This window comes from Pithys albifrons, chromosome 13 (genome assembly GCF_047495875.1).
Source record: "Pithys albifrons albifrons isolate INPA30051 chromosome 13, PitAlb_v1, whole genome shotgun sequence".
Taxonomy (NCBI): Eukaryota; Metazoa; Chordata; class Aves; order Passeriformes; family Thamnophilidae; genus Pithys; species Pithys albifrons.
This window is the reverse complement of record NC_092470.1, coordinates 19121867-19135419: the sequence shown is the minus strand read 5'-3', so window position 1 is coordinate 19135419 and position 13553 is coordinate 19121867. Positions and strand designations below refer to the sequence as shown.

Below are 13553 nucleotides of genomic sequence, written 5' to 3'. Positions count from 1 at the left end.
GGAACGTAGCACAGGGATAAGGCAGACTCAGGCTTGGGGGAAGGAATGGAGGAGGAACCATCTTTCTCACCCTCAGGCTCCATCTCTATTTTTCAGGCTGCTGATGTGCAAAAACGTGCAGGAGCAGCTGTCGACCCCACAGATCCCCAGGAGCCAGCGCAGCGCCGTCCTGAATGGAGCCGCCCGCAGGGACAGGGACAGGGACGACCGGGACCTCAACGGCAAGCAGCTGGATATGAACGAGCTGGAGAGGTTATTCCCAGGATCCCCATCCCAGGAGCAGCAGGATAAGGGAATGACGGTAAGTTCAGTGAGGTGGGGACACACCTGGCTGTATGTCCAGGCGCACTGGTGAGCTGCCACTGTCACTGCGTTGCCTCCTTCTCTCTCCTCAGTCGGCTCACAGCCCGCCTGTCCCCCACGACGACACCCAGATCTCCACACTCCCTATGGATGAGTTCAGCATCATCGAGGAGCAGCCAGACCCCCTCCCAAACGCCCCCCGTGGCTGCAGCCCCCCTGCTCCGGCCGACTACGGTCCTGCCAATGAAGGATAAAACTGCCAAGACTCGAAGCCTCTTGTAGGAGTTGCCAGAAACCAAACCCACGGCTGGTGATGTCTTTACGAGTTGTCAATCTCAGGTCAATTGAAGATTTCTACGGTCTGATTGTTATTTTTTTGTTTTGCTTTATTTTTTTATATATATATATAAATATATATATATGTATACAGCCTTTTGGAAACTCCATGAAGTTTTATCTGTCTGACCTCTCTGGAGCCTCTCAGTGTTTCTTCTGATGATGGCTTTATGGAGACTGGTCACGATGACTCTTCCCACAGCTGCTAAGTAACAGACTCCTTGGCAGAGTTTGGCAAACTCTCCTGATTCTGACAGACTGGGAATATGGTGGAGCCTCTATCTCTTGGCATCCCAGACTTTTCCATGATCAGCAGCTTTAGGACTACTTTTTTGGATCTATTTTTTATTTCCAGAAGACTGGATCTGGAGAAATTCTTCTAACTTGACTCCAAAAATTGAGGCCCAGGAAGGCTGTCTCTCCATGGATTTGATGATTTTGTACACTTTTGCTATTTCTCAGGATACTTTTTTTGCTGATTGACTCTAAATAATATGAAAAAAAAAAGAAAAAAAAAGAGTGTGTGTGTCAAAGGATGCCTGAGGGCTACCGAGAGACTTGGACAGACAACCCGAGTGAACTCAGAACCTACCTCAACCGGAATGAATGTCTTCTGGGAAGCAGAAATACCTGCGTCTTCCTTCGTGTTCAGAAAACAAGTAGCATAGCACTTGGTCAGTACAAGCATGGTCCTACCTCAGCAGTCACGCTCTGTACCTGCCGCCTTGGTGGCTTCAGCGGCGGCGTTCCCATGTAAAGCACTTCCACACCTTTGAAAGCAATGTTCTACCTCAAGTGTGAGAGAAGCTCCTCTGTGTGTGTGTGTGTGTGTGTGTGTGTGTGTGTGTGTGTGTGTGTGTGTGCGCGCGTGTCTGTCCTCCCCTCTCCCCCAGTTCCTGCCCCAATTCCCACCCAGCCCCGCTCGAAGCGCGATGCTTCACTAGTGTTATGAGCTTTACTTTTGGGGCTCTGGTGTGATTTTGGAGATTCCTGTTGTGGTTTTTTACTTTAAAGATTGTTGGGGCTGTCACAGACAAGCAGTGTGGTGCTCTCTGGTGCCCTGGCACCCCTGCCCTCCGCGGGCTGATCTGCGCACTGGTGGTGGCTGCCTCGGCCCATCCTGGGTGTGTGGGAATGGTGGGGACGGGGTGCTCAGTTCCCAGCCCTGGGGCCAGGCACCTTCCTGCCCCATCACTGTGCTGCTCCCCAGGGCTGATTCCCAGCAGGATGATTTATGGCATGTGCCAGCACAAGCAGCATAACACACCCAGAGGGGTGGGAATGTGGATGTCAGCGTCTTGTCCCAAAGCCCACCCTGCCATTAGGGGCACACGTGGGGAAACCCTGAGACGGCACTTCCAGAACCCCCTGAAATGCTACTGCGCTGCTCCCAGCTCCTCCAGGGCATTTCCAGCCACAGGAGAACATCCAAAGGATGAGTGGAGCCAAAAGGGGCTCAGTTCCCTGGGAGGGTCAAGGCCAGGAGGATGCTGAGGGCTGCCAGCATCACCCCCTCCCCTTGCCCAGGGTGGGCAGAGGAACCCCCGACACCAAAGAGAGGGTCTGTCCCCTCCAGGGATCAACCACCAACCTGCCGCCGTGGAGTTTGGGTTGTCCTGGCGTGGGGCAGTCCTGTGAGTCGGTGTGTGACCGGCATCCTCTGTGGGGTGAGGTGGGGCAGGGACGGTGCCCCTTCCCTGCCACGTGGGGTGGTTAAATCCGGGCAAATGTGAAGGTTTGAACTCTTTGCGTAGGTGGTGGTAAATCAAATGTTGCTGTATTTGCAAAGACTGTGAAAGGAATCAGGAAAGGAAATGAGTTTAAGTTTTAAAAAAGTATTAATTGTATTTTTTTTAAATGGTACCAGTGGGAGAGTCCCTTATGTGAGAAACATCCCTCATCACCTGCCCAGTTGGCAGTGGGATGCTGCCAATGACTCTGTGAATAATACAACATACAGGAGGATGAGCAAATGCCTCTTCCCTGAGCTGTGTCCTGGGCTGGGCTGGGTTAGCTGGGAGCAGGACTCTGTCCTTCCACATCACATCACCCATCTTGGCCCAAGAAGATACAATGGAACCAACCTTGAGGCTAAGCATTCCTAGCCCTCTGGCATTATAATTCCTCTTCCTGTCGCCATCATGTAGGACAAAAAGGATGTGAAGGGTTAAACTTTGGCATTAACCTCCCAAACAGCCTCTCCCCACCACACCAAAGAGGCTGAATAGGCCATCAGACTGATCCCTGCTCACAGCTACATGAGGGAATGCTCCCTCCTGGAGACAGCCTGGGAAGGGACCGTGGGGGGACCGACAGCACAGCCCATCCCATCCTGGGGGCTGGAGCATGGAAAGGGCAGGAGGGAGGAGGAGACACCAAACAGCTCAAGTTATAACCTCATATCAAAGTCAACCCAATCCTCTCCTGCCACCCCACTCCCACTCCAGCCCAGCTTTTCTTTTTGTTGTTTTTTTGGTGTGTGTAACGTCACCGTTCACATTGAATAAGTACCGTTGCCAAAGTGAACACAAAACCTAGAGTAGCGTTCAGCTCAGACTTCCTGAAGCTGTGAACATGCTATTAATTTAATATCATATTATTGTGATATTGTAATAGTAACAAGTATTTGTCACTACTTCCTTTTATTAAAGGGAAATGCTGTGCCATTTGACTAGTTGGAATACGATAGTATGTCAAGAGTAGAGCTGTTTCTTTTGTTTTGTTTTTTAATTATGCAGAAATGTGGTGGCTTAAACCAATGCACATTCTGTGTTGGTTTGAGATGGTTGAAGACAGATGTAAATCTTTAAAGAGTATTTTTTAGAAGTTTAGCTTTTCCTCTTTTTTTGGGGTTTCTTTTCCACTCTTGTCAATCTGTACCATTGGGATGTAATGTAGATGGTGGTGGCAACTCAGCCCACACAGGGGTGAGGCTGAAGTCTGGTGATCCATCAGGAGGATCTGGTCTTCCCTGAATTATCCAAATGCACAAAACTGGGCAAAAAATCCACTCAAAATGGCACATTCTAGCTTTGTGCCTCTCAGCTGGAGAAGCGACACGTAACAGCCCCTCTTGCCATCAGTGCCTGAGCCAGGCTGCAGACAAAGCTGTGCCAGCCAAAAACTTGGGAAAACATCACCTACAGTATGTCTGGCCTTGAATCTGTGAAATGAGAAGGGAAACAGAACAAAAAAGAGCTTGTGTTTGGTTTCAGCATGAGGAAGAGTCTGTCCTTGGTTCATCCAAACTGCTGCCCAGAGATAAAACTGCTGGATGATGGGCAGGTGTTGGATTGAGTACAAACCGCTGGCAACCACCCATCTTTGGGGTAGGAATCTCATCCTTTAGTATTTTTCCAAGCAAATAGTTCTACTAATTCAACCCTCTGCCTTTTCTCAGCCAATCCCAAAAACCCTCTTATTTTCTGGCTTGGTGAGATGAAATTACAGGAAGGAATAAATATCCAAAAGCTGGTTGGTTTTTTTTTTATTTTTGGTAACCCATAATGGGCACAACCTATTCTTGGAGCTCTCAAGTTGACCAGATATGGCTGCTACCTCAGGGATAGTATCCACATTGTCTTTAGTTGAACAGGGAATAGTTTTATGCTGTGACAGGGTATTTTCACGCTGTTGGATTCAGGTATTTATTTGTCTGCCATTACCTTTCTTATTTCTTGTTTTGTAAAGGTGCTGATATATTTAAGTGCTGGTCTGGTTTGGGAATTTTAAAGCTTCCACCCCAATTCACCTCAAATTATGACAAGGGACTGTAAATTTTAAGCTGGCAATAAAAGAGGAGAGAAGCTACAAAGCGTTGTTGCTTCTGGATGGTGAAGTGAAGGGTTTTGCTGCTGTGGGGATGTTCCTCTGGGATAACCATCCCATGGCATTTTGGGGGGGATCGGTGCAGTGTCCGAGCCCTCTCCAAGCTGAGTGACAGCACTTAAGTCGGGGAAGATCAGTTTAAAAAAAGGAAATTAAAAGCTTATGAAAACAAACAGGGGGAGCTACTTACTCACTTCATCTGTGCAAACAGTCTGTGGAAATCTATCCCTCCCCGTGTGCCGGAGCAGGCAGGTTACAGATCCCATCAGCAACCTGATGCTGCCTTTGGCTCATTTATTTCCCGTGCCCAATGAATTACAAAAAGGGAAGTTGGTGGCCAGTTCCCAGTTGGCAGCCAGTCACTGGTGGTGTCCCCCAGGGGTCAGTGTGGGGCCCAGTCCTGTGTAATGTCTTTACTGATGATCTGGAGGAGATGATCGAGTCTACCCTCAGCAGATTTGCAGATGACACCAAGCTGGGGGGAGTGTTGATCTGCTGGAGGGCAGGAGGGCTCTGCAGAGGGAGCTGGACCCACTGGATGGATGGTCAGAATCCAGCGGGATGGGGTCCAACAAGGCCAAGTGGCAGGTACTGCCCTTTGGTCACAACACCCCCTGCAGCTTCACGGGCTGGGGACAGAGTGGCTGGACAGAGCCAGGCAGAAAGGGACTGGGGGTGCTGATGGACAGCAGTTGGACACGAGCCAGGTGTGCCCAGGTGGCCAAGAAGGCCAATGGAATCCTGGCCTGGATCAGCAGTAGTGTGACCAGCAAGAGCAGGGAAGTGACTCTGCCCCTGGACTGGGCACTGGTGACACCACACCTTGAGTGCTGTGCCCAGTTCTGGGCCCCTCCATTCAGGAGGGGCTGGAGGGGGTCCAGGGAAGGGCACTGAGGCTGATGAAGGGTCCTGTGAGGAGCAGCTGAGGGCTGGGGGTGTTCAGCCTGGAGAGGAGGGGGCTTAGGGGAGCCCTTCTCACTCTACAACTCCCTTACAGGAGGCTGTAGCCAGGTGGGGTCAGGCTCTGTTCCCAGGAACTGGCAGTAGGACAAGAGGACACAGTCTTGAGCTGCCCCAGGGGAGGTTTAGGTTGGACATCAGGAAGAAGTTCACAGAAAGGGCGATGGGGCCTTGGAATGGGCTGCCCAGGGAGGTGGTGGAGTCATCGTCCCTGGAGGTGTTTAAGATAAGACTGGATGTGGCACTTAATGCCCTGGTCTGGCTGACAGGATGGTGTTGGGTCATAGGTTGGACTTGATGACTTCAGAGGTCTTTTCCAACCCAGCTGATCCGGTGATTCTATGAAAGGGAAGGTGCCTGGGCTGGAGCTGTGGGTGGGGAGATGGGGACAAGTGAGCACCAGCACCCCCAGGTGACAGCACTGCTGGCACGGGGCTGTGGCCCTGGAACCCTCTGTGACACTGGGAAACAGGGAAACAGCTCCGGGTTCCTCCACAGGCAGAGCCTGGGCTTCGGCATCCTGTGGGGAGAAGGGACAGGGCCTGTGCAAAGCCCTGCAAGTCAGGGACAAGCCTGATTTCACGGGGCTTTGGATCAGGGTCTGACTTAAAAAGCAAAGAGGGATTTGTACTTTGATCGTATTTCCATCATTTAAACTTGCAATATCTTTACATTTGTAAGAAAGTCATAATAAAATCGATGCTAAACCTTTGTCCCAGTCCTTTTTGGGAATAAGCTGTTAGGAGTAATACTAAAAACCCAAATTGCAAAGCACTTTTCTACTGTTTATTTTCTACATTTCTTACTTTGAACTGTCTTGATATTGAAATCCCACTGATCCCACGATTGTTAGCTCTGTATTAAAAAAAAAATAAAACCCAGGTTTTTTGTAGTTTGCTCTGTTTAGATTTTAGCCTGTGGCTACTTGTACAAGAAAAATAAAGCTAGAGTAAATGAGCCTGAGTGGGGCTTTCTTTCCACGTGCAGGGCTGTGGTGTGGGGATTGTGTGGGGCACCTTGGGGCATCAGCTCTTCACATGGATGGCTGGTGCATTCAGCTCCTCTCAAAGACCAGCTTCCAGAATGGAGCATTCAAGGGCTGAGGGGTTTTATTTTGATGTTTTGCTCATGAAACTCCAGCCAAGCCAGCAGCAGCAGCAGCCTGCTGAGCAGGGGGTCCTCGGGAGGTGGGACCTCTGGGGTCACAGTGGGACACCTGTGCTTGGAAGTGCAACTCAATTTCCAGTCAGTCGTGGCTCCTGCTCAGTTATCGCTGCCATCAGCTTTTCCTGCTGCCTCTGGTGCTACTGGGGCAGCACCTGGGAGGGTGGGCAGGCCCTGGCACAGGTTGGGCAGAGAAGCTGTGGCTGCCCCATCCCTGGGAGTGTCCCAGGCCAGGTTGGACAGGGCTTGGAGCACCCTGGGCTGGTGGGAGGTGTCCCTGCCCATGGCAGGGGGTGGCACTGGGTGATCATTAAGGTCCCTTCCAATCCAAACGATTCTGGGATTTTAAGGAGTATCCTTGCCCCAGGACAGGGACTGTGAACCACGGGCCACCCTCCTGCAGCTGTCCCATGTGCTGCAGCACTGCAGAGGATCAGCCCATCCCCTCCTGTGCTGCCCTCGATGCCAACACACAGTCAGAGTGAAGGCCACGGGGAACAGCGAGCAAGGCCGAATCCGCTTTGTAAAGAGGGTTTCAATAAGCAGGTGAGGGAAAAGTAGCTTAAAACAACTGCCTGAAGCTCTCAGAACTGCTAAATTGCAGCACAGATTGTCCAAATATATATTTCATCATATATACCAGCATAAAAACTGATTTTATTTCCCAGTGGCAACGCAAGAGGTGAAAAAAAGATCAGAGTGGGCTCACTCTGGGGATTTCCATGTAAGTTCAGTGGAATCTGGTGCTTCACGTAGCACTGCAGAGTCAAGGTATTGCACAGAGCTTGTGGCTTTCATTAAAAAGGACTTTCCTTGCCTTCATGGCAATAAAAAAAAGGTTTGACAATATTAATCTAAAGTCTTAGAAACTAAGGAATTAAAAAAACCCAAGCAATAGGTTTAAATCGCTCTGATTTTTGGCTGTTGGAAATATTAAGAGTCTTAACCCTACCTGAGTGCTCAAAACTCATCTTTACGAAAAAAAATCTCCTTTTGAGTGTGCATTCAAATTTCTGCTGGAAACAAATCAACTTTTCAGCTCCAGAAATAGTAAAGAACAATTAAGTTGGGCCTTTTCAGCTCCAAACGCTGCATTCCTGCCTTGGCTATCGCTGGAGAAGATGTTACTGTTAATGTCCTAGTTATAACCCTGCCAACACGGGGAGAATTTATAACACCCCATAAAGCCCTAACTATCAGAAAGGTCATTTTGGCGTTAATGCCACTCAGGCACCATCGCTTCATTTGCTGACACTTTTACAGAGCCACGCTTGATTCCAGCACGGCTGCTGTAAAACCTTTATAGCGACATCCTCAGCCTCCAAAAATCATCTTAAAAACCAAGAGCTGGAACATCTCCATCAGCAGGTGCAGGGGGCTCTGCTTGCTCGTGGTGTGGGGTCTCCCAAAATCCATGGTGAGCACCCAACCCACTGCTCATGAGGGGGATTTGATCCCCAAATCTGGTCTCCAGCCCTGTTATTCCCAGCACCCTCAGAGCCCACCAGCACTAAATTAAAAATCTTCTAAATTCATACAAAATTATCAAGCCCTCGCCTTGCCCAGAAAGCCATTTCCTCAGTGCTAAAATAGCTAAATTAGTCTTGCTCAGCATCGTAAAGGAGCTTGTCTTGTTTATTGAGCGATAAATATAAAGATACAGTAACTAAATTCATCAGTCCCTAAACGCAGCCATTGGGAATGGCCATTTCCACCATCCAATCTACAGCTGCATGAATATTTCAGAGTCCTCTTTCCCTTGGGTGCTTGCCTTATCTCTGGAGCCTGGATATTATTTTCTGCTTTTCAGCTTTTTGGATGTATTGGAGGAAATGTCATTATTTGGACCTGGGTGGATTACAGTTGACTTTCCTAAGCCAATTTATATTGGCAAGCTGCTGTTTTTAAAAACCCCTATAAATCACTCCCATGAATTTTAATAATATAACGTGGTTTCAAACATGCTCCCTTAATACAAGACACACTATTACAGTCAGCAATTGCTCCCTGGGTCGTGAACTCTGTTTTTTACCATCACCTTCGGCGAGCGCCGCGCAGGGACGAGTGAACCCTCAGCCAGAATCGTGGAAATTCCCATTCCTGCCCCAAATACATCAGCAGTGCAGGGAATGTGATTTAACAGCATGACAAGAGCGTGCCTCTGCTCACTCCAACCTGCCCTCTATGTTATCTGCCTACCCAAAAACTAAATGGCAGAATTAAATCTTAATTGCATGAAACACTCACTGAGGGACTTACCCCACAAGGCCCAAACACTCCTCGAGACAGCCCCATTCCTCTGTGGGGAGTTGGGAACTGGCCACGATGAGGTCATCACCACCAGTGTGTGTTTGAGGCCATTGAATGAATTTCTTTATCTGGAACTTTGCTTGGAAGATCAGGAATTCCCTCCCTCCCTGCCAAGGCCCATTCCCAAGGCGGAGCTTGGAGTGAAACCTTAAAAGATGCTGGTGCAGAAATCACAGGGATTAGGACTGTTTGCTGGTATTTCCCTTAATAAAGATACAGGATGCACAACCAGAATGCAACTCCAAGCTGGGATTCACAGCTCCACCTAGTCTAGAAACTCCCCTATGCCAGGAGATGAAGCCAGATCTCCTCATACCTATTCACTTACTTCAATGAGCTCTACCTTCATCTTGTGCAAATTATATTAATTTTCTTCCCATCCCCACTGCAATGACTCTGTGGTGTCTGCCAGTTCTCAAGGGGTGTCCATGTGGTGGGGAGTGGTCTCCTGGTTGGTAGGGCTAAGAGGGATGGGGAATAAAAGCCAGGGCAGAGGGGAGACCTTGGGAGACCTTCAAGGAATCAGGTCATGGAGCATCTCCTGTGGATCCTCTGGAGGAGCTGATGATGGGGTTTGATGCTCCAGTGGTGGCCCTGGTGATGTCCCCACTGGAGAGTTGCTTGTCTACATTGCCTGGTTTTAGTTGTACAGAACCAAAGGATAAGAATATTCCATCCCTGGAAGTGTCCAAGACCAGGCTGGACAGGGCTTGGAGCACTCTGGGCTGGTGGAAGGTGTCCCTGCCCATGGCAGGGGGTGGAACAAGCTGGGCTTTAAGGTCCCTTCCCACACAAACCAGTCTGTGACTCTGTGATTATAATAAGCACATCTGCAGCAAAGAGGATCATTAAGGGATGAACTAATTGCAGGCAGGGAAAAAATAATGAGCCAGACTTTGCTTTTTGGCTTCCCAAGGCAGTGAGGGCTCCCCAGCACAGGATGCAGCAGGATGGGGGCAAAGGGGTGCCAGGACCTCCCCAGGCCTTGCCACAGCCTGCTCAGCACTGCTGAGCCCTGAAGCAATCACTGGTTTAATGTTCTGGGGAGAAAAAAATAAAAATCCCGTTTGTGCAGGGAGAGAAGAGGCTTTTCAAAGGCTTTCACTGTGATGATTTACCCTGAAATGTTGTCACGTTCATCATTAATCTATTTTTTCCCTTTTCTGTAACTTAACCTGCGACAAGCCGACATTGTAAGTGCTTGATTTTCCAAGAATAAATTACAGTTTCATAAATGGTATTTTGCTTTGCTGCTCAATTTGCAAGTGAAATGATGCCAATTGCTTTGTTCACAGGATTTTATCTAGCACGAACAATACCGTGCTCGAGATTTATTTATTTTTTAACCCTCAAATTATTTTCAGAGCCTATAGAACAGGAATACACAGAGAAGTACACGACAGCCCATATGTTTTGGCATTATCGACTAACCATGAGCAGATACAAGGGCCCACGTGCCCATAAAACATCGATCTAGGAATGAGATGTCACACAGAGAGCGAGCCACTGCCCAAAGAGAAAATAATCCCTTAGATGAGAAATATTTACAGTTGCCCCACACTGGGTTAGAGAGTGCCCTGAGTGACTTTTTATACATGTGATTTATGACTTAAGGTTGGCAAATCAGCTCCCCACCAGCTTCTCCAGAGACCTCCAAGCTGCCCCATGGACAGGCACATCCCCAGTGGAGTGTCCAATACATTGGAAATACTGTGATTTTTACACTGGCTTAATATTTTTTTTCTGTCATGATAAAATTATGAGAAAAAGGGGCGTGGAAGCATCTTTGAGCTAATTACACTTTTTAAATGCAGAGGGGTCCTCTCTTCTGGGGACAGCGGGCTCTGCCCAGGGACAGCCATGGCCACACAGGTCAGGAGGTGCCCCCATTAAACCTGGTAACTCCTTTCATCACAGGAAGGAAAAGAGAGAAAGAATCCCTGCATGGGAGATATTAATATTACAAGATTTGGTTAACAGCCTCTGGCTTCTCACAGGACTTTTTTAACCTGAACTTTTTGGTGAGACCTTGGAAGAAATGCCTTCTTTGGGGAACATTCTGGATGTTAATTCTCTTTGGGTGTAAGACAAGAAGTGAATGGAAATGGTTGTGTTTGGAATGGAAACTCGGTGTTTGTGCTCACCAATACATTGGGATGAGTTTGTGAAGGGCCTGGAGCTTCATCTCCACCCTGTAACTGAATCATCCCTCCAGAGCTGGCTCCCAGCTCTCTCATTAATAAAGCATTGAACCCAAATCAGGGAGTTCTGCATCTGCAGTGACATGGGTGCCATAGAGGCAATACTCACATTTCTAACAGAGAAACTGGGGCACAGAGAAGTATTTATCTTACCCTTCAGAAATAAAAATGTGTTTGTTCTTATCCTCTCTCTGCTTCTCACTCTGCTTTCCTCACCCCTCTGGATGGAATCCCAGGAAAGGTTTTTGCTTTTCCCTTGCAAGTGGACGTTTCAAGACAGTGCCAGACCTTCATGAGCTTTGGATTTGACACTGACCAAAAGACAAATTCTGGTAAGAAACTCCATCACAAAACAGAAGTGTCAAAAGGCAACATGGAAACCCCAGTGAGATGAAACGTTCTCAGCCAGACAAAGCGTGTCCAGTGTCCCTGCTGAGGACACCTCTGGGATTTTACAATGAGGAAGACCAGATTAAACCGAATTTAAAAGAAGTGAGGGGCTGCCCCCTGCACGTCCCGAGCGGACAGGTCCCTCCGTGCCTTCCCCATGCCCAGGGCTGTGCCCGTGAGCTGCGGGCTGCGGGGCTGGGCTGCTAATGGGCATTAAGCGGCGCTAATTGATCCGAGCAGTCACTGTAATTACGGAGCGGGATATGGTGGCAAAACACTGGCAGAGCATTAACTGCTGCGAGAGGAGGAATCCAAATCACGGGTGAATCGATCCTCTGGCAGCCGGCACTGACAGCCCCGGCCCCGGCCCCGGCGCTGAGGATTTTCCATTGCGCTGAGGTTTCCTGCAGGAACGTGCTGATTTCAGGAATATTCGATGGGAGAGAGGGTGGCTGTTGGCCCTTTTAATCTATTTCTTTGCATTTTGCCTTCACGCCCAGGCCGAGTCACTGCACATCTCCCTGGCTTTGCCCACGCCGTGGCAGCCCCCGATCCAAAGATGCCCAAACAAAAGCACTGGATATCTTTGCAATTAATTAGTCTTAATGACAACCTCCAGCAGCATCAGTGCAGGGTGTCCTACGAGCCACCGCGAAGAGCTGCACTGTGCATGCAACAGGGACCTGCTCCAGACCTTTTCCTAGCGCAACTCATTAATTATTCTAATTAAAACATGCGTTAGTAGGTACTTCTGATGGCGAGGGGCTGCGTGGGGCTGAGGGGGAGCGGGATCAGCCCCAGCCCCAGTCTGAGGCCGTGGGCTCCCAGCAAGAGCCTGAGGGTGAAGAAGCCAATGAGCAGGGGAAGGAGAGGGGGTTTGGTGTGGGGACATGGCTGGGAAGTGACAAGGTGTAGGAAGATGACATTGTTTTGCAATAACCTCCCAACCTTCGTTAATGCTGCTGTCACAGCGCCGACGTGCTGCGTTAATTAAAACGAATGGTACATGACAGAGCAATAATTCCATTATTTCTTCATGCTTGCACCTTCCTGTGCTTCATCCCTGAAGAGTGGGGCAGGGCGTGCAGGGGATCGGCGTGCCAGAGATCGCTCAGCAGCCAAAGGTCCCTGACCTGCTGCCCCCTGTCAGGACCTGGTGCCACCGCAACGAGGACACTCGGGGCTCTGTGGCTGCCGATCCCCTGTGCTACTGCCACAGCAACTCCCACAGCCGTGAGGGTCCACGTGGCACATCCATGCAGGGCACACCGAGGGCAAGGAAGGCCCTGGGGCCACGGAAAAAGCATCCAGCAAAGACACAAACCCTTCTCTCCCACAATTAGCAGCTGCAAGCAACGGACACGTATGGACTGATGGTGAATCAAGGGGTTTGCTAAAATGCCTCCTTGGCAGAGGCTGTGCGCTCCCCCTCCCACACCTCTCCCTGCCTCTGTCCAACAGCATTCCCAAAAGACTAAACACCTTTGGTTTCCATGGCAGCCTGATTTTCAATGAGCATCCTTCAAGTCCTAACTGGAGAGAAAGTGTTTCATTAATGCATACAGGACACACTGGCATCTCCCCGGGGCGACAGTATCCTTCCCCCAAAACTGGAACCTTCTGCCCATGGCTTTTTTATTTTAGTGGATTGATGGATTGACAGAGCCATGGGAAGGGGCTGGCCAGGCTCTGCCACTGACTCCTGAAGTTGCTTAGAGAGGGAATTGGGGCTGCTTTTTCTTGGAGGAGATTAAACAAATAAAGTGATACTGAGCACTGGGAGGTGCCACGCAGAGCTTCCCTCTGAAGCAGCTTCCTCCCCTCCAGCCCATTGGGGAGAGGACAGTGACATCTCCTGAGCTATCCTGGATACCAATCTCCTGGTTTTAATTTGCCTGTTTGCATCCAGACTCTGCTTCCATCTCCCATTTAACACAAGCTGAGCAGTTTGCACATTCACAACTTGCCATTTCTTTTGAGTTTAACCCCACTTAGTGGCTCTGCCGGGCAGTGCCCAGAGTGGGGAATAAGAAATTAATGAACTAATGATTTGCAGCACAG

The 13553-nt window shown here is 49.3% G+C and overlaps 1 protein-coding gene and 1 long non-coding RNA gene across 4 annotated transcripts in view; one reads left to right on the top strand and one right to left on the bottom strand.

Moving 5' to 3' along the window:
• Nucleotides 1–557, top strand: part of IGDCC3 (immunoglobulin superfamily DCC subclass member 3) — a 97599-nt gene extending 97042 nt beyond the window's left edge. The window contains exons 13-14 of the mRNA XM_071568409.1: nucleotides 97–301; nucleotides 396–557. Coding sequence (XP_071424510.1) covers nucleotides 97–301; nucleotides 396–557 — 367 coding nt within the window. The remainder of the gene's footprint in view (nucleotides 1–96; nucleotides 302–395) is intronic.
• A 133-nt stretch (nucleotides 558–690) lies between these two features.
• Nucleotides 691–13553, bottom strand: part of LOC139678135 (uncharacterized) — a 31733-nt gene continuing 18870 nt past the window's right edge. For 2 of the 3 annotated variants that reach the window (XR_011698963.1, XR_011698964.1), the window contains exons 3-4: nucleotides 2231–2429; nucleotides 691–1124 (exon numbers count right to left, since the gene is read on the bottom strand). This is a non-coding gene — a long non-coding RNA (uncharacterized lncRNA). Of the gene's footprint in view, nucleotides 1125–1231; nucleotides 1410–2230; nucleotides 2430–13553 lie in introns of all 3 variants that reach the window. The other variant, XR_011698965.1, reaches the window with a different exon arrangement.